At 44.4% G+C, this 27,499-nt stretch overlaps 1 protein-coding gene across 4 annotated transcripts in view; it reads right to left on the reverse strand.

The window, feature by feature from the left end:
- Window positions 1–27,499, reverse strand: part of UVSSA (UV stimulated scaffold protein A) — a 110,676-nt gene that overhangs the window by 22,423 nt on the left and 60,754 nt on the right. For all 4 annotated transcript variants that reach the window (XM_050947593.1, XM_050947592.1, XM_050947596.1 and 1 more), the window contains 4 exons: window positions 20,352–20,529; window positions 18,137–18,289; window positions 2,335–2,518; window positions 802–913 (listed from right to left, as the gene is read on the reverse strand). In XM_050947593.1, coding sequence (XP_050803550.1) covers window positions 802–913; window positions 2,335–2,518; window positions 18,137–18,289; window positions 20,352–20,529 — 627 coding nt within the window. The remainder of the gene's footprint in view (window positions 1–801; window positions 914–2,334; window positions 2,519–18,136; window positions 18,290–20,351; window positions 20,530–27,499) is intronic.

Genomic DNA, 27,499 nt, shown 5'->3' on the forward strand with positions numbered 1-27,499 from the left:
AATTAAAAACATTCTTTAAAAAATTTTTTTAAAGGAACAAAAGGAAAGAAACTCAAAGCAAACTAAGTAATAGTCAGAAAAGAAACTAAAAGGAATGATGAACAGGTATTTAGAGAGTTGTTAATCTGATAGACAGCTAAAAGTTCTGTCTCTGGCCATGGGCAATTGAGAAGGAACTGAGGAGGGTTTGCCCATGCAATGCTGGCTAGACTTGTGGCAGAGCACAAGGAGGAGGACAGCTCATGTGCGGGCCGAACTGGCATTGCTACCAAGTTCTCTGATCAGCAGTGGAGGGACGCAAAAACGCCTACAGTGTAGCACCCATAGGGACACAACTTGAGGAAGAATTAGTTATTTTTGGGTGCCCAATTTGTGACACCCTCCAGGGACCTGATTTTCAGGTGGTAGGTGCTCAGCACTTTCTGTTTCAAGCTGGGCAGCCAAAAATCACAGTGGCTTTTGACAGTCTTGGTCCAATGTTTCTATAACCCAAAGAACTGAGACACCCAAAACCTTACCTTTAACCTTGTTTTCTAGCATCAGCTCAGCATTACGTAGCTAACATGATGGCCTGATAACAATTTTGTTGTTCAGTGAATTATGGTCACACTGATCGTATCTTGCATAGTTTTCTTCCAAATCCTTGTCTGTTACAGTATGAAGTTATAACTACAAAGCAAGATTACTTCAGTGAATGGATATAGTAAAAAAGCACCCTTAATATCTACGCTTATGTTCAGAGTGAACCTCTCAGCTCCCTCAAACACTTTGACACCTTTCCAATTAATCTCTCACACAAACCTGGCTGTTCTGCCTGCTTCTCAAACCTCTTCTTTTCTTCTCTCATTTTGTCCTCTGGATTAATGGGATTCCCAGAGTCATCCCGAGGGATTATCTTCCCATGGAAAGGGCACTGAGGGAAGAAAAAAATGACACGAGTTAGAGAATAAACATTTCTATGTAATCTCATGTTGCTAGTAGTCAATTCTAGGAATTAAAGGATACACTTTGTACTGGCATATTAGACTGGATTATAAGCACCTCTTTTGAGGTGCTGAGAGCCCTAAATTGCCACTGAAACCATAAACAGACTTCAGTGGGAGTTAAAGGCACTCACAGCCCCACGGGATTGAGCCCTTAATGAAATGAACTCCGAGAACAATAGCAATAAATAACAGGCCTTTAACAGACAGAATGCTGCCCTGTCAACTCTGAAACCAGGGTTTTAATTCTGTATTTGTAAAGCTAAATCCCTGACCATGTAGGAATTTCATTTTAAGTATTTCAACCCATTCACACCCTTTAATAATGGCAAACACAGTATGTAATATTCAAGCAAAATGTTTAATGTTAAGGAAACATTGTTCAAATTTGTCCAATAATTTAAGCTTTATAAAAAAAAATTAATCTCTCATAAAAGCCCATCTCTTTGCTGTCCCCTCAACAAGGATTATAATGTTTTGAAAAAGCCACTAATTTCAAACACACCCCTGCACTGAATGAGGAGAAGGAAGAACCACCCAGCAAACAACTACAAGGCGCTGTTTCCTTGTCATATGCTCAGATACCACAGTAATGAGCATAGTATAAACACCTAGTTAAGTGCAGCAGAATAGCTCTAGATTTTTTTTAAAATTACAGTAGCTAAATTTTTCCATACTACAAACCTTTAACATACATTCCTATTAAACAAATATTCCCTGCAATGTTTTGGAACTCAAATATAACATTTTTAAAATGAAACCCTGCAACTGTAACAGAGTAGAAATTACCACCAAAAAAAGTGAAATCAGTCTATTTTCATTATCCAAATGGACAGAAATGTACAACAGCAAAGAGCAGAAAGTGTGAAAAGTAAGAGTTTTAAAACCCAATTTCCATTTTTTAGTATAATGTAAGCTTTTATTTATAGCAAAGATAAGGAAACCTTGCATTAAATATTTGATATTTAAACTAGGTGCCCCATAAATAAAAATACTTCCCCCAATTGCTGAAGTAGACACTTATTTGTGATTTATGACATTGGACCCAGAGACATTCATCATAAATGAAGTCATATTGTTGCAACTTTGTAGACACAAACAGATGCAGCAATGCCGAATATACTTCAAAGCTCAATTCAAAACATATTTACAATTTTCTCTTAGAACAATGTGCTTCCCATGTGCAAGATAAAGATGACTAGCTGAGCTAACCAAGTGGAGATTTCTTTGAACATGAATTTTCACTCACTTTAGCCTTGTTTGCAATGAGATGTAAACTCTTGAACAAATATTTTGATGAGAACCTTTCTATGTATGGCATATTCTAGAAATTATGATATTAAGTGCACACCTTAATCCTATCTTGTCTTTCACATAGTCTCCCATCAGGCATAGGCGCTCGACATTTATGTTTCACCGGTTCAAACTTGCCAGAAAAAGTTATGCATCTACTTTTCAACATTTCGGCTACTTCTTTGTTTTCCACCTCTTCCTCCATTTCACTGGGTGCCCAAAATCGATGCTGAGAAGAAAATCTGGCAAAATAAAGAACATAGATATACTTTTTTGCCCATAAACAAAGTTCTGTACTCACTGTGAACTTATACAACCCCACGGGAATCAGCTGGCTAAGAACTGGGCTCAGTAGGCAGAAGAGCACTTAAAAAAACCCACATGCATGTTGGTCTTTAACAACAACTTCTCTCAGTAAAAATTAAAGTTTTTACAAGCTGGCAGGCCGTTAAAATTTTCCCTCCTTGTACACACACAGATATATTAATGAATTATAATAATCTAGGGCTCTACAACTAGTGATAACTGCTATGTTGTGTAGACATTCTTAAAATGTTGTGGAAGCTTGACTGACTGGTGTCCTTCATTTCCAAACAACTTGTCTTCCCCAGTTTCCCATTTAATATTATCACCTTACACCCAGTGGTGGATTAGCCACTAGGCCAATGGGGCCCCGGCCAATTGGGGCACCCCCGCACCCGGACTCTGCTCCCTGGCAGGAGCGCTGGGGGGACAAGAGGGACTGCAGGAAGAAGGGGTGGGGAGCGTCCCCCACTTGGTCTGGCTCACAGCCCCATAAACCCCTAGTCTGCCTCTGCCTACCGTTGTAATTTCAGTTGCGACTTGACTTTATAAGTCAAAGTGGGCCAAAAACTGCTTAAAATAAATAATGCCATGGTCAACACTGACATTATCTCGATAACCTTACTGTGTAGCAGATGAGGTAAAATAAAGTAAGACAAACAGTTAAACTACTGTTCAGTGTATGCTCTCAGGCTTGTTTGTTTTGCTTTTTATTAGCAGCAAAGGAGCAGGGTCTGGAGTGACGACAGACTGCAGTATACTGTAGACTAGGGAATACAGCCAACTGAACTTTGTAGCAATTTTTCTTCTAGGTTCAAAAGCTAACTCTTCTTTTTGACCCTGCTATCAGCTAACAAGTATTTACAGGAAGTTTCTTCAGGAAATTAAAAGCAATATACTGAAAACTTATTTTAAAACTAGAGAGATCTCATGAAAAATAATCATTGTATGAAAAGCAGAACTATTTCCAGGTCAAAAAAAAACCCAACAACCTCCACCCCAAAACCCCTTTATTACCCTGGAGCAAAGGCAGTAAACATCTATTACTTAATGTGGGGGAGGACCTATGTGTTGAATGATGTAGTATTCTCAAAACCCACAAAATATTAGAAAGTCTGGAAAAAGTTTTAAGGCAATGTCTTAAAAAGACAGAAATATGCAGTTCAATTAGGGTGACCAGATAGCAAGTGTTAAAAATCGGGACAGGAAAATCGGGGGGAGGGGGGGGCTGTAATAAGAGCCCATGTAAAAAAAGTCCCAAATATTGAGACTGTCCCTATAAAAATCAGGACATCTGGTAACCTTAAGTTCAGTGATCCCAAAGAACCTTCACTCTGCTCACAACTCCCACATCCATCACACCTTGCATACAAGATGGAAATATTTGAGTGAAGGAAGTCTTGATAAGGAATTTATGTACATATTGGGCATCCAAGGACATTTTATATCCACTTTATTTGTGCACTTGTAGTCACCTCCACATAGTTCTCTGCTTCCCAATCACTCCTATAACTGACCTCTGGGTGTTTGTCTTCCTCCATCCTATTCCTCCCACTCATGTGGTTCTCTGTCTGTCACTCCCCAACACTGAAGCTCTCTGCACTTTGTAGACTCCATATAGTCTAATATATGAGGAAGACACTTTTATTTATAACGAAGGTCTCAATTCAGAAAGACACTTTATGCATGTCCTTAAGTCTCACTGAAGTCAATGTGCTTAAGTGTTTTTTGAACTGGGCCCCAAATGAGTCATCCCTAACAAACATTAGAACTAATTTGCAGGACCTAAAGTTGATCTCATACCAGCTTTCAACTTCATTGGTTACAGTGGAGTTACTATTTACACTAGCATAAGTGAGATTAGAATTAGGCTCAGCGTTTCTAGGCTAAAAGTTATTTTACAGTTGTGGTGAAACTTAATTTTTAAATCTTTCTATCTTACAAAGTCCTCATAAGAGTTGCCTCATCTGTTTCAGAAACTGGCATCTAACAATTGGATTCATTTAATTTTGGCAATATTAGGGGGATGAATCCAAATCAGTTTTCTAATTCAAGACTAGCTTCAATGTTCACTGTAGTAAGACTTGGAGGAGAGGAAGGTGATCAGGAACAGTCAACATGGATTCAACAAGGACAAGTCAAGCCTGACCAACCTGGTTGCCTTCTATGATGAGATAACTGGTTCTGTGGATACGGGGAAAGCAGTGGACGTGATATATCTTGACTTTAGGAAAAAACTTTTGATACGGTCTCCCACAGCATTCTTGCCAGCAAGTTAAAGAAGTATGGACTGGATGAATGGACTGTAAGGTGGATAGAAAGCTGGCTAGATCATGGGGACCAATGGGTAGTGATTAACAGCTAGATGTCTAGTTGGCAGCTGGTATCAAGCGGAGTGCCCCAGCGGTCAGTTCTGGGGCTGGTTTTGTTAAACATCTTCATTAATTATCTGGGTGATGGGATGGATTGCACCCTCAGCAAGTTCGCAAATGACACTAAACCTGGGGGGGGGGAGAGGCAGATATGCTGGAGGGTCCAGGGTCTAGGCTGATCTAGACAAACTGGAGGATTGGACCAAAAGAAATCTGATGAGGTTCAAGGACAACTGCAGAGTCCTGCACTTAGGACAGAAGAATCCCATGTACTGTTACAGACTGGGGATTGACTGGCTAAGCAGCAGTTCTGCAGAAAAGGACCTGAGGATTACACTGGATGAGAAGCTGGATATGAGTCAACAGCATGCCCTTGATGCCAAGAAGGCTAACAGCATATTAAGCTGCATTAATAGGAGCACTGCCAGCAGATCAAGGGAAATAATTATTCCCTTCTATGTGGCACTGGTGAGGCCACATCTGGAGTACTGCGTCCAGTTTTTGGCTCCCCACAACAGAAAGGAAGTGGACAAATTGGAGAGTGTCCAGTGGAGGGCAACAAAACTGATTAGGAGGCTGGGGCACATGACCTACGAGGAAAGGCTGAGGGAACTGGGCTTATTTAGTCTGCAGAAGAGTGTGGGAGGGGGAATTTTATAGCAGCCTTCAACTACCTGAAGGGGGATTCCAAAAAGAATGGAGCTAGGCTGTTCTCAGTGGTCGCAGATGATAAAACAAGGAGCAATGCTCTCAAGTTGCAGTGGGGGAGGTCTAGTTTGGATATTAGGAAAAACTAGGAGGGTGGTGAAGCAGTGGAATGGATTACCTAGGGAGGTGGAATCTCCATCCTTAGAGGTTTTTAAGGCGCAGCTTGACAAAGCCCTGGCTGGGATGATTTAGTTGGGCTTGGTCCTACTTTGAGCAGGGGGTTGGACTACATGACCTCCTGAGGTCTCTTCCAACCCGAATCTCTATGGTTCTAGGTGTCTTGTAATTTACAATGACAAAAATGTCTTTATACTCTCACTGTTAAAAAACCATTCCAAGAAAAGACCCTTTACAACATATAAATAAATATTTTAGTGAAACTTTTGAAAAATAAAGTATTTTTTAGCTCTACAAATGATGTAGTGGGGCTGTAAAGTGATGGATAATAAAATACAGTAAGTTTGATTCATTCTGCTGTGCTTGATTTTTTTTTTTTAATTCCCTAAAATAGGATTCACTTCAAGCTCTGTATCAACAGTTTTATAAAGGCATAATGAAGTGACAGGATTCCTAAAAGAAGCATACTAATATTTTAGATTGCTACACACAAAGTAGCCTTACATAAATGTGCACCAAAATTCTAATGCCCCCTGGTGGTCTGATTTTTTTCTAAAATTATCAAATATTTGTATTCATGCTAGAGTGAAGAGGTACTCATGATATGCATATGGTCCAACTTTCCCTATACGAGAGGCAGCCTCATTTGATATTGTAACTTGACCCCTCCAAAAAAAATCTGTATCCAGTATTTTTCAGTGTAATAAAACTGTTTTCCTCTTTGTAGATTTCCTTAAGATGCCTGGTACATTTTAGGGAGTTGAGCTTAAATAATGGACTGATGTTTGCATAGCCATAAGCACTTCTATTTACTATGCCCTTATAAACCATTTCCCCCCCAACTCTTTCACAACTATATTTGCAGGAAAGTGAGAAAAGAACAAAGGAATATTGAAAACTAGAGTTATTTTGTTTAGCTGCATGTTCCCTATGCAGTACATGAAGGTGGTGGATTTCCAATATTTTTTTTTTTTTGGTTGTGTATAACTTTGTAGGATAGAAGTCCTTTAATGGACCATCTGGATGCTTAATTCCAATTGACCATCATCTCCGCAAATGCCTGGTTACATGAATAACTAATATTAGGAGAATGTTAAAGAGACAAGATGAAAATAAACTCACCTCAGTGCAAAGGGGGCAGCCACTTGGCTATGTCCACTCCCATCCTATTTTGTAGTTGTGCTCTTTACTTGCTCTTTTTTATTATTTTTTTTAGGGATCTCAACTTTAAAATTATTAATAGCAAATCTCTCCTCATTGCCTGGAGGCCCTTCTGCCCCCACTTCTCAAGGTTACTTGGCAGTTTTGGTTCTGTCTGCCTGTGTTTTTTCTACCCTTCCAATTTTGATGTTGCCAGCAAATTTGATCATAGTCAGATTTATATGACAAACAATTAAACGTATTAGAAGAACTAGGCCTCAGTCTGACAAAGCATTTAAGCATGTTAATAGTCCCATTAACTTCACTGGGATTGCTCATTTGCATGAAATTTAGCACCCAGTTACTTAAGTGCTTTTGTTGGATTGCAGCCGTCATTTCCTGTGCAACAACTCAAGCAAGCAGAGGAATCTAAAGGGAACTCTGCTTGCAAATGGATGCATGTAACTAGTGAAATTTTCTAAGGCAGTGGGGATCACCAGTGGAATGAAAGCAGCCGCATGGACCACCTGGAAGAAAAATCGGTTACTCACCTTCTCATAAATGTTGTTCTTCGAGATGTGTTGTTCACATCCATTCCAATTAGGTGTGCACACACGCACATGCACAGTAGTCAGAAGATTTTTCCCCTAGCAACATCCATTGGATCGCCCTGTGCACCTCCTGGAGTTGCGCCTTCATGGCGCTGAATATAGAGCCCCATCGACCCACCACCTCCTCAGTTCCTTCTTGCCAGCTATTCCGACAGAGGGGTAGGAGGGTGGGTATTGGAATGGACATGAACACCACATCTCGAAGAACAAAAGTTATGAGAAGGTGAGTAACCATTTTTTCTTCAAGTGCTCGTTCATGTCAATTCCAATCAGGTGACTTACAAGCCCAAGGTTAGGTGGTGGGGCCAGAGTCTTCCACTGATCAGAGCACTGCTCATCCGAAGCCTGCATCATCTCTGGCTTGCTCGGTAATCACATACTGCATGGAAAAAGTATGTATGGAGGACCACGTTGCTGCTCTGCAGATTTCCTGAGTGGGAACCTGAGTCAGGAACACTGTTGATGAAGCCTGCACCCTGGTGGAGTGCCCAGTGACTGGAGGGGTGGGAATCCCTGCTAGGTTGTAGCACTAATGAATACAGGACGCTATCCATGATGAGATTTATTGTGATGATAACAGATGTTTCATTCTGTCCGCCACTGCCACGAATAACTGGACCGATTTTCTGAATGGTTTCATTCTCTCGATGTAAAAGGCTAGTGCTCTGCGGTTATCCAGAGAGTGGAGTCTCTGTTCCCTGACGCTGGAATGAGGCTTAGGGTAGAACACCGGGAGGAAAATGTCCTAGTTAATGTGAAACTGTGATGCAACCTTTGGAAGGAAAGCAGGAGGAGGCCTGAGCTGAATCTTGTCCTTATAAAACAGGGTGTAGAGAGGCTCAGACATTAGGGCCCTGAGCTCAGACACCCTTCTGGTCAAGGTTATCGCTACCAGGAATGCCACCTTGTAAGAGAGGTAGAGCAGGGAGCATGTTACCAATGGTTCAAATGGTGGTCCCATGAGCCTAGAGAGGACCAAGTTGAGGTCCCCAGATGGGAATAGGCTGACAGATGTGAGGGTCCAGTCTGTTGAGTCCTTTTAAAAATTGGCTAACCATAGGGTTAGCAAACACCCACCAGACCCCCGCGCCCGGATGGAAGGTCGATATGGTGGCTAAGTGCACTCATACTGAAGGTAACGAAAGCCCCTGCTGGTTCAGATGGAGGAGGAAGTCCAGAATGAGTGGCAATGAGGCTAGCGAAAGGCACGAATGGTGCTGCGCCAACCAGATTGAACATCTCTTCCACTTGGCAAGGTAGGGTGGCTCTCGTAGAGGGTTTCTCGCTGCCAAGGAGGACTTGTCTAACCTGGTCTGAACTGGAAAGCTTCATCGGCTTCAACGATGGAGCTTCCACGCCATGAGGTGAAGCAACTCGAGGTTTGGATGTTGAAGATGATCTTGATCTTGCGCCATAAGGTCCGGGAAGAGTGGAAGGGTGACCAGAGCCTCCAAAGACATGTCTAAGAGAGATGTGTACCAGTGCTGACAGGGTCAAGCTGGTGCTATCAATGTGACTTGAGCTTGTTCCCTCCAGATCTTGCAGAGTACCTATGGTATGGGTGGAAATGCGTAAAGGAGATGGCCTCCCCATGGAAGGAGGAACGTGTCTGCTCTGGAGCCCAGGCTGTGATTCTGGAAGGAGCACAACTGCTGGCACTTCCTGTTGTGTCACACGGCGAATAGATCTATCTGGGGAAAGCCTCACCTCTGGAAGATTGAGAACGCAACCACTCGTTAGTGTGAAACAACCTGCTGAGGTGGTCCCCCAGCTCATTCTGTACCCCAGGGAGGTATGACGCTTGCAGGTGTATTGAATGTTCCACACAGAAGTCCGACAGCATGAGGGCTTCTTGGCACAGGGGAGAGGTGCCTGCACCTCCGTTTGCTGATATACAACATTGCTGTTGTATTGTCTGTCATAACTGATACACAATGTCCCGTTAAGTGTGCACTGAAGGTCTGGCATGCTAGGCACACTGCTCTCAGCTCTCTGATGTGGATGTGGAGAAACAGGTCTGCCTGACACCAGAGGCTTTGGGTCCTGCAGTCTCCCAGATGAGCTCCCAGCCTAAGCCTGATGCACCCATCACTAGCAAGAGAGACGGCTGCACACTGGTAAAGGGGACCCCTGAGCACACCTCCTGAGGGTCAAACCACCAGATGAGGGAGTTGATGACCGGGCGAGACAGGGTCACGAACCTTTCCAAGCTGTCTCGGGCTGGGTGATATACACTGACGCGAGCCACGACTGAAGAGGTCGAAGCCTGAGTCTGGCATGCTGCATCATGTAGGTACAGGCACCGTGTCTGAGAAGCTTTCTTGCTGTGGCGGTGGGAAACTATCTGATGCTTGAATATCTGTCAGGGCCTGAAACCTTGCTTCCAGCAGGTATGCCCTGGCTTGGGTCAAGTCCAGTAGTGCCCCTGTAAACTCTATCCTCTGGATGGGGGACAGACTTGATTTTGCTTCGTTTAGAAGGAAACCCAGGTTGTCGAAGGTGGCTCTGATGAATCTGACCTGAGCTTCCACTTGGGTCCTGGAGCAGCCCTTGATCAGCCAGTCATTGAGGTACGGAAACACCTGTACCTGGTGCCTGCGCAAGAATGCGGTGACGACTGCCATGCACTTGGTGAAGACTCGAGGTGCTGCTGACAGGCTGAATGGAAGGACTTTAAGCTGGTAGTGGGTACCGTTCACCACAAACTTTAGGTACTTCCTTTGGGGCTGAATGACTGCGATATGGAAATACGCATCCTTCAAGTCAAGGGCGGCATACCAGCCTGCTGGATCAAGTGATGGGATGATTGGGGCCAAAGAGACCATGCAGAACTTGAGTTGCTTCACAAACTTGTTGAGTTCTCACAGGTCAAAGATGGGCTTGAGGCTGCCTTTGACTTTCGATATAAGGAAATACTGGGAGTAAAAGCCCTCGCCTCTGTGCTCCCGAGGAACCTCCTCCACTGCCCCTAGAGACAGGAGCAACTGCACCTCCTGGATAAGGAGCTGCTCGTGAGAAGTATCCCTGATGAGGGATGAGGAAGGGGGATGGAAGGGCAGGAGAGCACAGAACTGGATGGAGTATCCTCTCTCTACTGTGCGGTGCACCCAACAGTCTGAGGTGATACAGGACCATGCACGGCAGAAAGGGGATACTTGCGGCGAAAAGGTATGGTGGGGTGGATCCAGCTAAGGATCTGGTGCGCTGTCCTCAAACGCACCTTCAAAAGGCCTGTTTCGGCCAAGAGGGTGGTTTAGATTGGACAGAGCCCTGGCCTGAGGATGGGTCCTACCTCCTTCTGCCATTCCTGTTCTTCCTCCGTGAGCTGTCCAGACGGTTCTGCAGCTGGTAGAACCATAGAGGAGGTTGCAGCCTAAATTTTTATGCTGCGTTGCGGGAGTATGGAGGCCCAACAATTTGAGAGTGGCTCTCGAATTCTTTAGGCTATGCAGCCTTATATCCGTTTTTTTGGAAAATAGACCAGAACCCTCAAAGGGGCGGTCCTGAATAGTTTGTTGGATCTCATATGGCAAGCCTAAGACATGGAGCCACGAGCCCCTCCTCATAGCTATACCTGTGGTCATGGCATGAGTAGCTGCATCTGCTGAATCCAGTGTGGCTTGTAGCGAAGCCCTAGAAATGAGCTTCCCTTCCTCCACGACAGCCGAAAACTCGGCGCAGGAGACCTGCGGTAACAGCTCCACAAATTTAGCCATTGCCCCAATTGTGTTGAAGCGGTACCTGCTGAGAATGGCCTGCTGATTTGAAATGCAGAGCTGTAAGCATCCAGTTGAGTAGACCTTTCTTCCATAAAAGGTCAAGCCTCTTCACCTCCCGATTCTTCGGGGAGGGTCCCTGGAAGCCCTGACGCTCGCATTGGTTGGCAGCATCAACCACGAGAGTGTCAGGTATGGGATGCGTGTATAAATGCTCATAACCCTTGGACGGTACAAAGTAGCATCTTTAGCTGTGCTTAGCCCTAGGGGGCAACGAGGCTCAGGTCTGCCACAGAGTTCGTTGTGTCAGAAATGGTCTTTATGAGGGGCAGGGCAACACGTGAAGGATCGAAGGGGGCGAGGATGTCCACCATTGGATCTGCATCCTCCACTACATCCTCCGCCTGAATACCCAGGCCCTGGGCAACCCTCCGCAACAAGTGCTGCAGAACCCTGTTGTCCTCCAAGGCTAGGGTTGTTGCCATGCCTGCCAACACCTCATCTGGTGAGGATGAGGAAGAGATCCCCATGAGGGGTGGCTGGTCCCTTTCTTCTGCATCCGAGGGGTCCCATGGCACCTGGGTTTCTTGGGCTGGTACTGACCCAGATGGTGTCGCGCCCCTCAGTGTAGGGGCTCCATACACTGACGCAGGCGCAGCCAGTGCCAAAAGTGCCATCTGTGCCAATGCCATCCTCGACACTGGAATTGCCATTGCTGCTGGTACCGGAGTCCGTCTCCTGGGCCCAGTTGCGTTGAGATGGTAGCGCAGGGTGGTAATGGGCCTATCCCCGACCCTGCTGGTGCTGGCGGTGCTAGTGGGGGTACAAACGAGGCCAAGGCCACTGACGTCACCCTGGAATGAGACCCTTGGCTGTGACCTTGGCTTTGGATGAAAAACCCAGAGTCCAAAAAGGCCATTGTGCAGGGGGCTGCCAATGGACAGGCCACGGTGATGGGTATGGGTGCTGATCTCAAGTTGACATGGATCGTCTGCTCCTACTCCTCTGGGACCAATAGGAGTCTGACGCCAACTCTGAGGTGTCTGAAAACGATGACCATGGGGAAGTGGTACTTTTAGAAACTGAGCTTTTGTGCTGAGGGCTTGGGGATCGGCGTGACTGCTGGGCGTACTCCAGTGCCAGGGAGTGGTGCATTGGGGTCAGATCAGCAGGCCATCATAGAGGGCTTTCCTCTTGAAGGAGCCTGGGGAACAACTGGTGCTGGCGACCTGTCCTGTCTGGAAGGAGAGAATGGTGCCGTGAGGTGAAGCAGTTCTTGGACTGCCTCAAACGCCTCTGGTGTCGAAGAGAGGTGCAGCTCACAGCTCAGCCTCAGCGAGCGTGGAGAGTCCGGACTCAACCGCCCTTCCACACAGGCAGGAGTCAGTGCAACCATCACTGGTGGAGCAGCACTAGTGTGGCCCAATTCGGGTCTCACAGTGGCAGGCTCCTTAGGCCGAGCAGGGGGAGAGCAACCCCTCTCAAGCCTCTTCTTCTTTTGTAGCACCAGCGACTGTGAATGATGTCTGTGTGTGGCATGTGAGCCGTGAGTGGAGCTGGGATGGTGCCGTGAGTCCTTATCCTTACCCAACACTGGTGCTCATGCTGATGGTGCTGGGGCGTTCCGCAAGGAGGAAGAGGTACTTGGTGGAGGGTCCATCGACCCAGGGTCAGACAGGGGGTGGAGCGCTGCCTCCATCAACAGGACCTTCAGGCACTGCTTCCTATCTTTTAAAGTCCTGGGCCGAAAGGTGTTACAAATGGCACAATAATCTTCTGATGGCCCTCTCCCAATCACCTTCAACACAAGGTGTGAGGATCGCTTCTGGGCATACACTTGCCACAGGCTTCGCAGGATTTGAAGCCCAGAGATCCCGGCATGCCCCGGTGTCAGGAAAGTGTAGAAGGGGATTCCTCCCCCCCCAAAAAGGAAACTTATCTAACATTAACGAACTACTAACTATTAACAAACAATGGAAAACTAATGGAGAACAATGTAAGAAACTGCTAAATCTGCTTGTCAAGACAAGAGCACAGGGACGTTCCAGCTAACCGTCACTGGCGGTAAGAAGGAACTGAGGGAGTGGTGGGTCGACAGGGTTCTATATTGAGCGTCATGAAGGTGTAACTCTGGGGAGAGCGCCCAGGCCAACCTGATGGATGCTGCTAGGGGAAAAGTCTTCCAGCTACCGTGCATGTATTGGAATCAACATGAACAGGCAACTCAAAGGAGAACTCTGTAGTTCACAGTTTAAGAACCAATGCACAAAGAGACAATTGGTCCTCAATCCAGGTAAATAACTGAGGTATTAATAGGAGCTCCACATACAGAGGGAGGAAAGAATATATTGAATGTAAGGGTTCTTATAACAGCTTAATGGGCTATTGTCACTGGGCTAAATGCTGAGAATACTTTTTGAAAATAAAGTTTAATCCAACTTCTTTGTTGAGTCCACTCTAGTAGCTCCTTGAGAAAAGACTAATGTACATCAGCTGCTGACTAAATTAAACACCCATTAAAAATTAGCTTCCTCATAATCACAATCTCAATCATAGAATTGCAGAACTGGAAGGGACCTTGAGAGGTCTTCTAGTCCAGTCCCCTGCACTCAAAACAAGGCTAAGTATTATTTAGACCAGTGGTTCTCAACCTATTTACCATTGTGGGCTGTATATGAGCTCTCTGTGTGTTATGTGGGATGCATCCACACAATATATATACTACTTGTATGGCCCTGAGGAGGTCACATGGGCTGCAGCTACGTGCTGACTGGGCTGCAAATGGCCTGTGAGGCGAGAACTAGACCAGAACTAGACCAGAGTTGAGTGAGCCAGACCATCCCTTACGGGTGTTTATTGAACCTGCTCTTAAAAATCTTCAGTGACGGAGATCCCACAACCTCCCTAGGCAATTTATTCCAGTGCTTAACCACTGTAACAGTTGGGAAGTTTTTCCTAAAGTCCAACTGTCATAAACAGATAGTTAAGGTTAATGTCTCTTTTACCTGTAAAGGGTTAAGAAGCTCAGTAAACTTGGCTGACACCTGACCAGAGGACCAATAGGGGGACAAGATACTTTCAAATCTTGGTGGAGGGAAGTCTTTGTTTGTGCTCTTTGTTTTGGGTGTTGTTCGCTCTTGGGACTAAGAGGGACCAGACGTTCATCCAGGCTCTCCAAATCTTTCTGAATCAGTCTCTCATGTTTCAAACGTGTAAGTAGCCAGGCAAGGCGGATTAGTTTTAATTTTGTTTTTCTCAACCTGTAAATGTCCCTTTTTGCTGAGAGGATTTTACCTCTGCTTGCTGTAACTTTGAACCTAAGGCTAGAGGGGGCTCCTCTGGGCTATATGAATCTGATTACCCTGTAAAGTATTTTCCATCCTGATTTTACAGAGATGATTTTTTTTTTTGCTTTTCTTTCTTTAATTAAAAGCTTTCTTTTTAAGAACCTGATGGATTTTTCCTTGTTTTAAGATCCAAGGGGATTGGATCTGGACTCACCAGAGATTGGTAGGGGGGAAAGGAGGGGAGATGGTTAATTTCTCCGTGTTTTAAGATCCAAGGAGTTTGGATCTGTGTTCACCAGGGAATTGGTGAAGCCTCTCAAGGCTGCCCAGGGAGGGAAAGGTTTTTTTGTTTTTGGTTTTTGTTTTTTTTGGGCGGCAGGGACAAGAAGTGATCCAGACACTGAAATTTCTGGATAGTTGCAGAGTTACCAGATCTAAGCTAGTAATTAAGCTTAGAAATGTCCATGCAGGTCCCCACATTTGTACCCTAAAGGTTAGAGCGGGGAAAGAACCTTGACACCAACCTAAACCACTCTTGCTGCAATTTAAATCCATTGCTTCTTGTCCTATCCTCACTGGTTAAAGAGAACAATTTTACTCCCTCCTCCTTGTAACAACCTTTTATGTACTTGAAAACAATTATCATGTCCCCTCTCAGTCTTCTTTTCCACACTAAACAAACCCATTTTTTTCCAACGTTCCCTCATGGGTCATGTTTTCTAGACCTTTAATCATTTCTGTTCTCTTCTCTGGAATTTCTCCAATTTGTCCACATCCTTCCTGAAATGTGGCACCCAAACTGGACACAATACTCTAGTTGAGGATGTATCAACACAGAGTAGAGAGGACACAACACTCCTGCTAATGCATCCCAGAATGATGTTTGCTTTTTTGCAACAATGTTACATTGTTGACTCATTTAGCCTTTGATCCACTATGACTATGAGGGAGTGATAGCTCAGTGGTTTGTGCATTAGTCTGCTAAACCTAGAGCTGTGAGTTCAATCCTTGAGAGAGCTATTTAGGGAACTGGGGTAAAAATCTGTCTGGGAATGGGTCCTGCTTTGAGCAGGGGGTTGGACTAGATCTCCTGAGATCCCTTCCAACCCTGATATTAAAGAAAAAAAAATAAAGACCTCCAGATCCCTTTCCGCAGTTCTCCTTCTTAGGCAGTCACTTCCCCTTCTGTATGTGTGCAACTGATTGTTCCTTCCTAAGTGGAGTACTTTGTATGTGTTCTTATTGAATTTCATCCTATTTACTTCAGATCATTTCTCCAGTTTGTCCGGATCATTTTGAATTTTAATCCAACTCCTCCTTGCTTGGTATTGTCTGCAAAATTTATAAGTGTACTCTCTATGCCATTGTCTAAATAACTAATGAAGATATTGAACAGAACTGGACCTAGAACTGATCCCTGAGGGACCCCACTTGATATGTCCTTCCAGCTTAACCATGAAGCAACTGATTATTACTCTCTGGGAACAGTTTTCCAACCAGTTATGCAACCACCTTATAGGATGTATGCAACCATCTAGGCTGTATTTCCCTAGTTTGTTTATGAGAAGGTCATGTGAGATAGTATCAAAAGCCTTACTAAAGTCAAGATATACCACCTATATCTCCCTATAGAAACTCAAAATATTGTTATTAACAAGTTATAATGTGAAACAGCTGAAGGTTGAAGATTTTCTATCTCTGATTTAAAAAATGACAAGTCTACACAAAAGCTGCACATATCCCCTCCTTTATTTTTCAAAGCATCTTGTGAGGTATTTATTTCTACCACAGATGAAGTCAAAGGATCTGGCAATGTCTATCCTAATTTTTTCAGCAAGTATATTCTACCCAGGTGTCAATGGTATAATGTGTATTCAGTTACTTATATTATCTTTGGTTAGATCGGCATATCTGTAGTTATAGGCTATAAGGTTTAGAAGTGTGCCCTCTATTTTATTGGGAAGCATAAAAATAAAAACAGTATAGGCACTAGGCAGACAGGCAGTGAAATATGCTTTTGATTTCACTTATGACTTGAATAACTCATTTCCAATGTAAAATAAAACTTTTCCACTGTTTGGACAGTCTCAGAGAAAAATACTTCCTAAAGCTTTACTGAAAACCTTTATCATTCTATAGACTTTAACGAATTCATCTCATAGGATGGGATGGACTTGGGAGGCAGTGTGTTAAAGCATCATGCTGTGTCAAATTTCACTCCCTATAGTGACTGCTCTTTGCCTCTCAATAACACAAAGTCTGTGCAGTGTTTTACATGATTTGGGGCATAGAAACACTGCCACTACTATTGCTATTTTCTGCAAATGTTACTTCTGTGAGCTAAATCAAATTGGGTGAATCGTAACAAAAGACAATAAGAAATCAATTACCATTTGAGTTTCTGTCCAAGAAGACATTAGGAATCAACGAGTTAGGGAAGAATAGCCAAACATGAAGTTTGCTGTTCTTCTGGAAAGTGCAGTATGAACGAGAAAATGTGTTAACACCACCATCTGTAATGTAAGGCACAACAAAAGACCCATTGCCAGGGAAACTGATGTTCCATATTTCTGCACAAATGTGGAAAAGTTGATGATAATATTCCCCCAGGCTTCATGCTGCTGCAGCATTTATGGTTTGTTTGTCTAGCATTATTACTACAGATATCCACACCAAGCTAAATGTGATTAAGCTGTTATGCTTTGGTAAGAAAACAAACTCAAAGTAATACCAGTGAGGCCATGAGAGTTTACCTTTTTGATTAGCAACACACACATACTTCCAATCTTTTACTTGTTTTAACCCAGTGTGGGACTTACAGGCCCTACAGTTTTGTGGAGCTTCAGTGCCAATTTCTGCAGCAGACACTGATACATTCTTTGGCAGGGAAATGGAAATCTCCTGCTTGTTTGGAGAGAGCAGATGCATACCCATGAGCTAGAATGTGAGCAAAAAATAGAGGAAGTCTTTGAATGCTAGGTTATTAATAAAAAAGCCAGGGCTATGAATAGACTTTAAGACAGTCAGAAACAAATCTCTGAGGTGCAGGTGTAAACTGTCCTAGTGTTGCTGGTCCTGCCACAAAGCTGGCATCACTTTCTGTACAAGAAAGCACAGCACCTTCCCAAACAAGGAAGACCAATGGTTGTATTGTTAAGGCACTCAGCTGGGGCCCAGGTGATCTGGGTGCAGTTCTCAGCTCGCAAATTTGTGTGACCTTGAGTAAATGACTTGATCTCTATGCCTCAGTTCTCCATCTATAAAAATGGGAATAATGAACCTTCCTGTCTTGTACCATTGGTCTGTCTTATTTATTTAGATTGCACACTGTTCAGGGCAGAGCCTGTCTCGAACTGTGTTTGTATATGGGGCCCCTATCTCAACTGGACTAGGTGCTACCATAAATACATATATGCTTTGAAAGACTAAAATACTTAATTCATATCCTATCCTCTCAAAAGACATATAATTGTAAGTTAGAGTTACTAAGAATGTTTAAGGAGAAAAGTAATTGTTACAAGAAGCAGTAGGGTTCATCCCCCTGCACAACCTCTAAGCCTAAACCAATCTTTTTGTTTCTTAAAAGAAAAATCAGACTCTATTTACTTGAGAATTTTGCAAGTAGTTGGCTGGTCCTGTCCCCAGTAGTAAAGATCTAATCCAAAGGGTATTATAGGAGCTTTAGCTCTTTCTTCTTCTAGTTTTCCTTTCTCGCTGACAAGCTCTCCCGAAGCTGCTGGCTCTGCATTTGAGGAGGCACTAGAGAAAGATAATAAAAAGTCAATAGAGAACAATAATGATCACAACTATGTGCCTGCTTTTGCTAACCTTTTCCACCAACACTCATGTTATCTAAGATCCACTAGTACTTCTACCATCTACTTTACTTGGTTTGTTCTTTAGGATATAGAGCGTGATGCTGTCGTACAAGCAGAACACAATACAGAGTTAAGCTATCAGAACGCTCAGCTCATGCTGCTTAAAAAGATTTTTCCCCAGACTTGTGGGACCCTAAAGATCTATATATGATGTAATAAGGGGTCACAGATGGTGTAGTACAACAGAAGCCTCAGTGAGGATGGTATTGCAAACCTAATTCAGAATCGTCTTGTCTCTGTAGATTTATGTCCATGTTTGTACTGTCTCCCAGACTTGCACCACTGGGGTTTCCAGAGACACCACCAATTCAACCTTTCCCTTAGCAGAAGTTTTGTGTTACAGAAGGACAAAAGTGTATAAAGAAAAGAGGAAGGTAAGGCTGTCAGCTGCACTCAAACACAGTACAAAGGGGTTTTTACCAGGTGCTTCATTAGCAAGTAAAGGGATGGCCTTCCACTATTTGACTAAAGAATGTCACACTACTAGTTATGTAATGCTACGTAACAATTGACTAAACCCAAAACATGAAGTTGCAGAGCCTAAGCACTTCAGTAGCCCAAATTATGATGGCCTCACTAATTTATAGTATTAAAACACATAAACATGTCTTTTTTTCAATTTAGAAATCTAAATTTTTAAGTTTAGTTTGTTATTGCTGTATTGATTAAACCCTCCAGAAAACTAATGGAGCACAGCACTTTGCCTTCGCAAGGTTGCGCTTCAGCCTCTGCTAGCTTTTTACACTGTACCAGCGTCATTTTGGGAGATGCCAGTCCATTAGCAGGTTACTCCAGTCACAGGGTCCACCCTCACAGATTTGCAAGCATGGCACATCAATCTACCACTACAGCAAAACCTCAGAGTTATGAACACCAGAGTTAGGAACTGACTGGTCAACCACACACACCTCGTTTAGAACCAGAAGTATGCAATCAGATAGCAGTAGAGACAAAAAAAAATAACCAAAAAAATTAAAAAGCAAATACAATACAGTACTGTATTAAACAAACTACTAAAAAATAAAGGGAAAGTTTATAAATAAAGATTTGACAAGGTCAGGAAACTGTTTCTGTGCTTGTTTCATTTAAATTAAGATGGTTTAAAGCAGCATTTATCTTCTGCATAGTAAAGTTTCATAGCTGTAGTAAGTCAATGTTCAGCTGTAAAACTTTTGAAAGAACAACCATAACATTTTGTTCAGAGTTACGAACAACCTCCATTCCCAAGGTGTTCATAACTTTGAGATTCTACTGTAATTCATAGTCAGGACTGAAATTTCAGCAAGCTCTGAATAGAATTGACAAATGATAGTTCTTTGAAATCAGTATGACAGGCCTCAAAAGCTGGCATTTATGACATAGTAAGTCACTAGGAAATCCAAGGCTTTTGAAACTATTTATTTGCTAGTGTAGTATTAGGATTTGCAAATCAAAACATTCCCCCAGCAAACATAACTCTTTTTTGGATAGGATCCCTATGATAAGTTCTTAGTAAAAGATTTTCTAAAGAATCTACAAAAAATGATTAGCAAAACCTACATTTCTAATCACGCATATCTTAAGACTGGGTATAAAAATTATTATTTTAAATACAAATAAGTAATATTTTATAGCCTAATCCAGTGGTTCTCAAACTTTTGTATGGAGACACCATTCATACAGCAAGCCTATGAGTATGACTCCCTCTTATAAATTAAAAACACATTTTTAAACATTAAACACTATTATAAATGCTGGAGGCGAGGCAGGTTTTGGAGTGGAGGCTGACAGCTCATGACCTCCTAGGTAATAACCTTGAGACCCCCTGAGGGGTCACAACCCCCAGTCTGAGAACCCTTGGCCTAATCTCTTCTAGCCTGCCCCGTTTCTGGGACTGCTTCTGTAGCGAATAGAGCCAAAGAATATCACAGTGATGTTTCCAAAACAAATAAAATGATCATGACCTGGTGTTTAGGGATGGTAACTTAGGTAGCTTATCTCGGATAAGTTTCAACGTTGCAGCGGCACAAGTTGGATCCAGTTCCTCTTCATTCCTTTCGGACTGGAAGTGGGAGCTCAGCAAAGCTGGCCTCATGACCATTCCTCTTGCTAATGCTTTCGGAGATGATTGGGGCTCCAACCCTGCAAAAAAAACCCAAACCCCAGCATGTTTAGGAGGGGGGAAATAAAGCCTTTAAAAAGAAAAGCCTTACAACTACACCAGAGTGCTTGGTAAGGCTAGCAAAGGAGTGAATAGATTCTGGCTACATCACTGACTATTTTTTGTTGCAATGGCATCCACCAGCATGTTACTGATACAAATCAGTGGATACAGTATGTAGCGGGGTGGTCACTCTGTTCCTGCCTTAAAGGGCTTAAAACTGCCCTGGGAGGGGGTTGTGACAGGAAGGAAAAGCTGGGCTGATTGGGGGAAGCAGCCTCAGCTGGGGGCATGCCCCTAATCAGGCCACAACTGGCCTTGGAGCTCCTAGGCAGGAGCTAGGTCAGTCTCTCTCTAGCGGTAGAGAGAGAAGGACCAGGCTGCCTGGGAACTGAGTAAGGTTCCAGAATAGAACAGGGCTGGGGAATAGGGCAGAGGAGCTAGGGAGATCTCGCCCGGAAGAGCCCCAGGCTACAGGTCTGGCCAAAGGCCTAATAGGTACTGGGGCTGCAGGAGTGCAGCCCAGGGGTAGGTAGAGACAGCAGGTTCAAAACCCCACTTTGCCAATGATGAATGGCTTGTACACTGCAGTCGGTCCCAGTGAGCAGGGGCCAGATGGTGACTGGCAGTAACAACAGACTGAAGCGAGGTGGGGGGATAGAGGGTTGGGGGTTCCCCAGGGAGGGGAGAGTCAGAGCTGTGGGGGTATTGCCAGGGTGCAGCACCCAAGATAGAGAGGCACTGAGGTCTGGGAGGGACACAGGGCCTGTGGTGAGCAGGACACTGGCCTGAAGAGGGCGCTCCAAAGGCTAATTCCCAGGACGACAACAGGAGGTGCCGCAGGGGTGAGTCTCGCAATGCTACAAGTACTATTTCTACTATGGGGAAATTATTGTTATGTTGGTACAAACAAGTATTATTACCATATCAACAGTAAAACTCATTATGACATTGTATTATCCCACCAGGAAAGGAAAGTTAAACAACAAAAAGATGTCCAGATTGCTACACTGTTTTTTTGACAGGACTGTTGCTGGTAATACTCTCACATCAGCCCTCTCAGAGTCCATACCATACTCACTGCTAATATGTGTAAGTGAAAGGAACTACGAATATTATATCCATGAGTGATGCTAAAGATAAGTTCCCTATCTAATACAGAAATGTAAAAAAATGAAGTTGCAGAGCAGCAGAAGAAAGAAAACAGACTTAATAGCCATAGGCTCCCCAGTGCTGTGGTTGCTTTGGTGTAACATTCCCTGTGCAAAGCTTGGCACAACCCTAAACTTGGCACAACCAGGCACACGGGGATAACTCTGATGTAAGGATATTCACTGGTAGTGTAGAGCTGACAAAGCAGGTCCAACAACAACCTCCACCTTACCACCACCATGGTTCGTTAGGGAGCATGACTAGTGAGAAAGAGCTGTGTGGCAAGGCTTTTCCTCCAACCTGGTGATTCGCAATTGCCATACTGGCCCCTCAGATACATAGAACAAGCTTCAGAAGGGCTGTACATGTGATCACTTTTCGTAAGTGTTTTGCAAAAGGAGAAGCAGCTCCACTGACAATGTAAAGAGCTTTGATCCTTTAGTATATTCTCAAACAGATGCAATCTACCAGAACCTTTTCTTTCATAGATAACCATCAGGAAAAAAAAGAGCACTCTTTATTTTCAAAGATAAAGCATCCACCTATTTGCCTGAAGAAGCATAGGGCATGCCCACCAAAGCAGCATCCTTATGATAATCTGACATGATTGAGGAACAAACCCACTGCAAGATCTTCAGCACCAAAAGCTCAGTTACTGTATTGATGAGGGCACTATAATTGTTTTACATAGGCAGACAGTTAAGATTAGTGAAAGTTAGATTAGATTAGACAAATCAAAAGCATAGACTTCTACCTGCTGAACTAAACTAGCAGCTCCATTAGCAGGTAGTAGTAATAGGCTCTGGTTCTTCAGGAGGGCCAGCCACTAGAGGGAGACCTGATCACATGCACTTATCCAATAGTTTACATTTTCACTTTTCAAACAGATAAAGTAAGCATCTTTATGAGAGACGCGAACCCAAGTACAAACTGTAAGACCAAAACAACAAGAACTATTGTTCCCTGGGAAGGAAAGTTTAAGCAAGCTGTTGCAGCCTTCATCTGGAAAACAACCCAGTTTGCCTGAAGTCTTTCCCACCATCTATTCCACCCTTCATTTCTTAACTGGCAGCACTGAATCTATAGCATGCGCACCTATTACTTCCACTTCTTAACCTGAGCACTGGGCAGGTGACTGTGTTTAACACACTGCCTAAAAAAATCCTATGTAAAAATTCATTCTAATTGGCTTTGATATTAGCACTGGAAAATTTACTGGAAAACCAGCTAGATAAGGGCAATGATAATTAAGAGTAATGGGATGAAACTGAGAAGAAGAAAATATAGGCTAAATCTTAACAGGGAGGTCTATTAGCCTGTAGAGCAGCCTCTCAAGGAACATCGTGGAGATCATCACTGAAGTGTTTTTTAAAAAAATGGTTACTCACCTTCTTGTAACTGTTGTTCTTCGAGATGCATTGTTCATGTCCATTCCAATCAGGTGTGTGCGCGCACATGTGCACAGAAGCCGGAAGATTTTTCCCCTAGCAGCAACCATAGGGTCGGGCTGGGCTCCCCCTGGAGTCGCACCTCCATGGCACTGCATATAGAGCCCTGCCGATCTGTCAGCTCACCAGTTCCTTCTTGCAGGCTACTCCAAGAGAGGGGTAGGAGGGCGGATATCGGAATGGACGTGAAGAACACATCTTGAAGAACAACAGTTACAAGAAGGTGAGTTAACTGTTTTTCCTCCTTTGAATCATTGTTCATGTCGCTTCCAATCGGGTGACTCAAGCCCAAGTTCAGGAGGTGGGGTTGGAGTCATCCACTGATTGGAGCACTGCTTGTCTAAAAGCTGCATTGTCTCTGGACTGTTGGGTAATCACATAGTGTGTGAAGAAAGTGTGTATGGAGGACCATGTCGCTGCTGTGCAGATTTCCTAAGTAGCAATCTGCGCCAGGAACGCTGTTGACGAAGCCTGTGCCCTGGTGAAGTGCACAGTGATTGGGGTGCAGGAACCCCCACCAGGTTGTAGCATTCATGGATTCAGGATGTGATCCATGACAAAATGCATTGTGACAACATGGGTAGGCCTTTCATTCTGTCAGCCACAGCCAAGAATAGCTGGACTGATTTTCTGAACGGCATCATCCTCTCGAAGTAGAAAGCCAGTGCCCTGCGGACATCTAGTGAGTCCGGCTTAGGTAGAACACGAGGAGAAAGATGTCCTGGTTAATGTGAGATTGCAATACAACCTTTGGGAGGAAAGCAGAATGCGGTCTGAGCTGCACTTTGTCCTTATAGAACACAGTATAAGGGGGCTCTGAGGTTAGGGCCTTGAGTTCAGACACCCTCCTGGCCAAGGTTATCACCACCTGAGGGAGACTGGCCTCTCTCTGACCTCTTTTTCTTCTGAGCCAGCAATTGGGATCAGTGCCCAAGGCTGGAATGTCCCTGAGAGGCTCAATGCCAGCGCCAAGCTTTCTGGCTAGCATCTTTCTTTGGTGCCAGATCCTTCAAAGATGGCGCTGGAGGGCTTCGCGGTGAAGACAAAGTGCTGAGAGTAGGGTCCCTGGGGCCTGGGTCCAGCTGAAGTCGGACAGCTGCCTCCATAAGGAGAATTTTGAGATGCTGCTCCCTCTCCTTAATGGTTCTTGGTCGGAAATCCCAACCGTAGTCTTTCTAGTGACCCTCACTCAGGCACCATAAGCAGGAGGTGTGGTGAGAGTGTGTGTGTGTGTGTGTGTCTGTGTGTGTGTGTCTCACTTTTTTGGCATGCACTTCACACAAATCTGGTAAGTCTGAAAGCCTGGGGATCATGGCATGCCCCAGTAACAAATGCGGGGCAGGAACCCCCTGTAACTGAAACTTCTAAAGAACTACTGAACTATACTAACTACTGGAAATTAGCTATTTACAGGGTACAGCTAAAGCACTGCTAATCCACTTGCCGAAGCAAGAGAAGAGCAAGGGGAAGTCCCAGCTACCATCACTGGCAGCAAATAGGAACTGAAGGGGTGGTGGGTTGGCAGGGCTCTATATTGGGTGCCATGAAGGTGCGACTCCAGGTGGGGCTCAGGCCAAACCAACAGTTGCTGCTTTGGGGAAAAAATCTTCCAGTTACAGCGAACTTGCACACACCTGATTGGAACTGACATGAACAAGCACTTGAAGAAAAAACGGTTACTAACATTCTGTATCTTTTGTTCTTCGAGATGTGTTGATCATGTCCATTCCAATGTAGGTTTGTTCACCACCACTGGAAAGTTTTTCCATCAGTGATATCCATCAGGTCGGCTCTGGTGGCCCCTGGAATTGTGTCCTCATAGTGACAGTACACAGGGACCTACTGCCCCCTCAGTTCCTTCTTGCCTGCTAACTCTGACAGAGAAGTAGGAGTTTGGGTTGTGGAATGGTCATGAACACCACATCTCAAAGAACAGCAGCTATGGAAGGTTAATAACCATTTTTTCTTCTGAGTGCTTGCTCATGTCCATTCCAAAGTAGGTGACTCCCAAGCAGATGTAGGAGGAGGGATCAGAGTTCAATGACAAGCAGACTGTAGCACTGTTCTGACGAATCCAGCATCGTTGCTGGCCTGCTGAGTGAGGGCACAGGGAGTTGCAAAACTGTGGGCTGAAGACTGTGTTGCCACTCTACAGATATCCTCGATGGGAACCTGTGCCACGAATGCAGCTGAAGATGTTTGTGCCCTTGTGGAATGTGCCATCAGGGCCAGAGCAGAGACTTTTGCCAGGTTGTAGCACACACGGATACAAGAAGCGATCCACAAAGAAATTTTCTAGGTTGAGATTGGGAGACCTTTCATGCTGTCTGCCACTGCCATGAAAAGCAGAGTAGTCTTCCTAAATGATGTAGTCCCTTTCATGTAGAAGGCCAGCGCTCACCTGACATCTAGTGAATGAAGCCTCTGTTCCTGGCTGTTGGCCTGTGGTTTTGGGTAGAAGACCGGGAGGAAAATGTTCTGGGTACTGTGGAATTGCAACACCACCTTTCGGAGGAAGACTGGGTGAGGGCATATTTGGACCTTATCCTTAAAGGAGACCATGTATGGCGGTTCTGAAGTAAGGGCCCTAATCTTCGAGACCCTTATGGCCGAGGTGAAGGCCACCAGAAAGGCTACCTTCCATGACAAGTAGAGCAGAAAGCCCATTGCTAAGGTCTTGAATGGGGAACCACCTATGCCAGGAAGCTCTCTGCCTGTGGGAATTCTGCATATCCCACTTAATCCACCTTGTCTCCTACCTCCCTGGGGAAGAGAACGAGTTAGCGGATTGCCTCCACTGGTCTTTCTCCAATCACGAATGGTCCATCTGCCCAGATATCATAAAGAACATTTTCCAGCAGTGGGGAACTCCCCTGATACACCGGTTTTGCAACCAGACACAACAGAAAGTTCCTTCAGTTCTGTTCCTTTCTGAATCACAGCCTGGGCTCACTCACAGATGCGTTTTTCCTCCCATGGAGAGACCATCTTTACTACGTATTCCCCCCTTTCCTGTCATACACAAGGTCTTGCTGAAAGTCAGAGAGGAAGTCACAATCCTGACCCTGACAGCCCCGCCTAGCCTCACCAACCCTGTTTTACCATCTTTCTGGATCTCATCCCTGAGGATCACAGATGCTTACATCATCCAAACCTCAAGTCCCTCCATCTCATGGCCTGGAACCCCAGGGCTGAACCCCTTGGAGTTAGCATTCTGAGGTCTGGTTCAAGAAGTTCTTTTAGAGAACAGAAAATCATCCACTAGGGCCACATATCTGGCAAAGAGGATCTGGACAGCGCAGAAAGGGGTCTCGCCCATGCAATCATCAGTTCCGTGTACTCTGAAGTATTTGCTACACCTGAAGCAACAAGGACTATTGGTAACCTCAATTATAATCCAGCTGGCAGTGATTTTGACTTTCCACCAATGGGTGAATGGCAGACCCATCTTTGCAAACTCGCTTTGTAGTTGCGTTCTCAAGAGGCTGTACCCAAGAGTCCCGGTTAAACAAGGCATGCCCTGGTGCCGGGGAAGTGGTAATCCAATAACTAAGATTCTAATCTAATAAATACTAAACAACACTGAATTGTAAATTCTTACTACTATAATTAACTATATACGGGAAAAGGCAAAATTCACCGAGGAGAGTACTTGCGTGAACACAGGATGAGCAGAAGCTCCAGCGACTGTCCCAAGCAATAAGAAAGAATTAAGGGGAAGGTGGAATGGCAGGGCCCGATATACTAACGCTATGAGGGCGCGACTCTAGTAGGCATCAGAGCCGATCTGACGGATACCACTGAGGGAAATACTTTCCGGCAGCGGTGCTCAGGGTGAGCACACACCTACACTGAAATGGACTTAAGCAAGCACTCAAAGAAGAATAGCACTTAACATTACACTGAAATAAACTATGCAGGAGTAGAAGGGTTTACAGAAGAGGATGGACTAGGGATGGTTTCTCAACTCAAATTTCTATCATAATCAGCTGTAGCCATTGAAGGAAGTTTGCCAACAAACAGGTGCGTTGCAACAAAGCACAACCAAACCAATCCCATTATAAAAGATGGCCTGGTCTACACCTAAAATTTCTAGATACATTGCTCAGGGATGTGAAAAATTTCATGCCCGGTGCAACATAGTTACATTGACCTAACCCCCACTGTAGACCCAGCTACGTCAATGGAAGAATTCTTCCATCGAGCTAGCTACTGCTTCTTGCAGGGATTTACTACAGCAATGGAAAAAACCCTTCATCACTGTAGTAAGTGTCTACACTACAGTAGCATAGCTACTGCACTAAAGGTGCACCTCTGCAATGCTTGTCGTGTAGACACACTCCCCATAAGG

The sequence above is a fragment of the Gopherus flavomarginatus genome, chromosome 3, assembly GCF_025201925.1.
Source record: "Gopherus flavomarginatus isolate rGopFla2 chromosome 3, rGopFla2.mat.asm, whole genome shotgun sequence".
NCBI lineage: Eukaryota > Metazoa > Chordata > Testudines > Testudinidae > Gopherus > Gopherus flavomarginatus.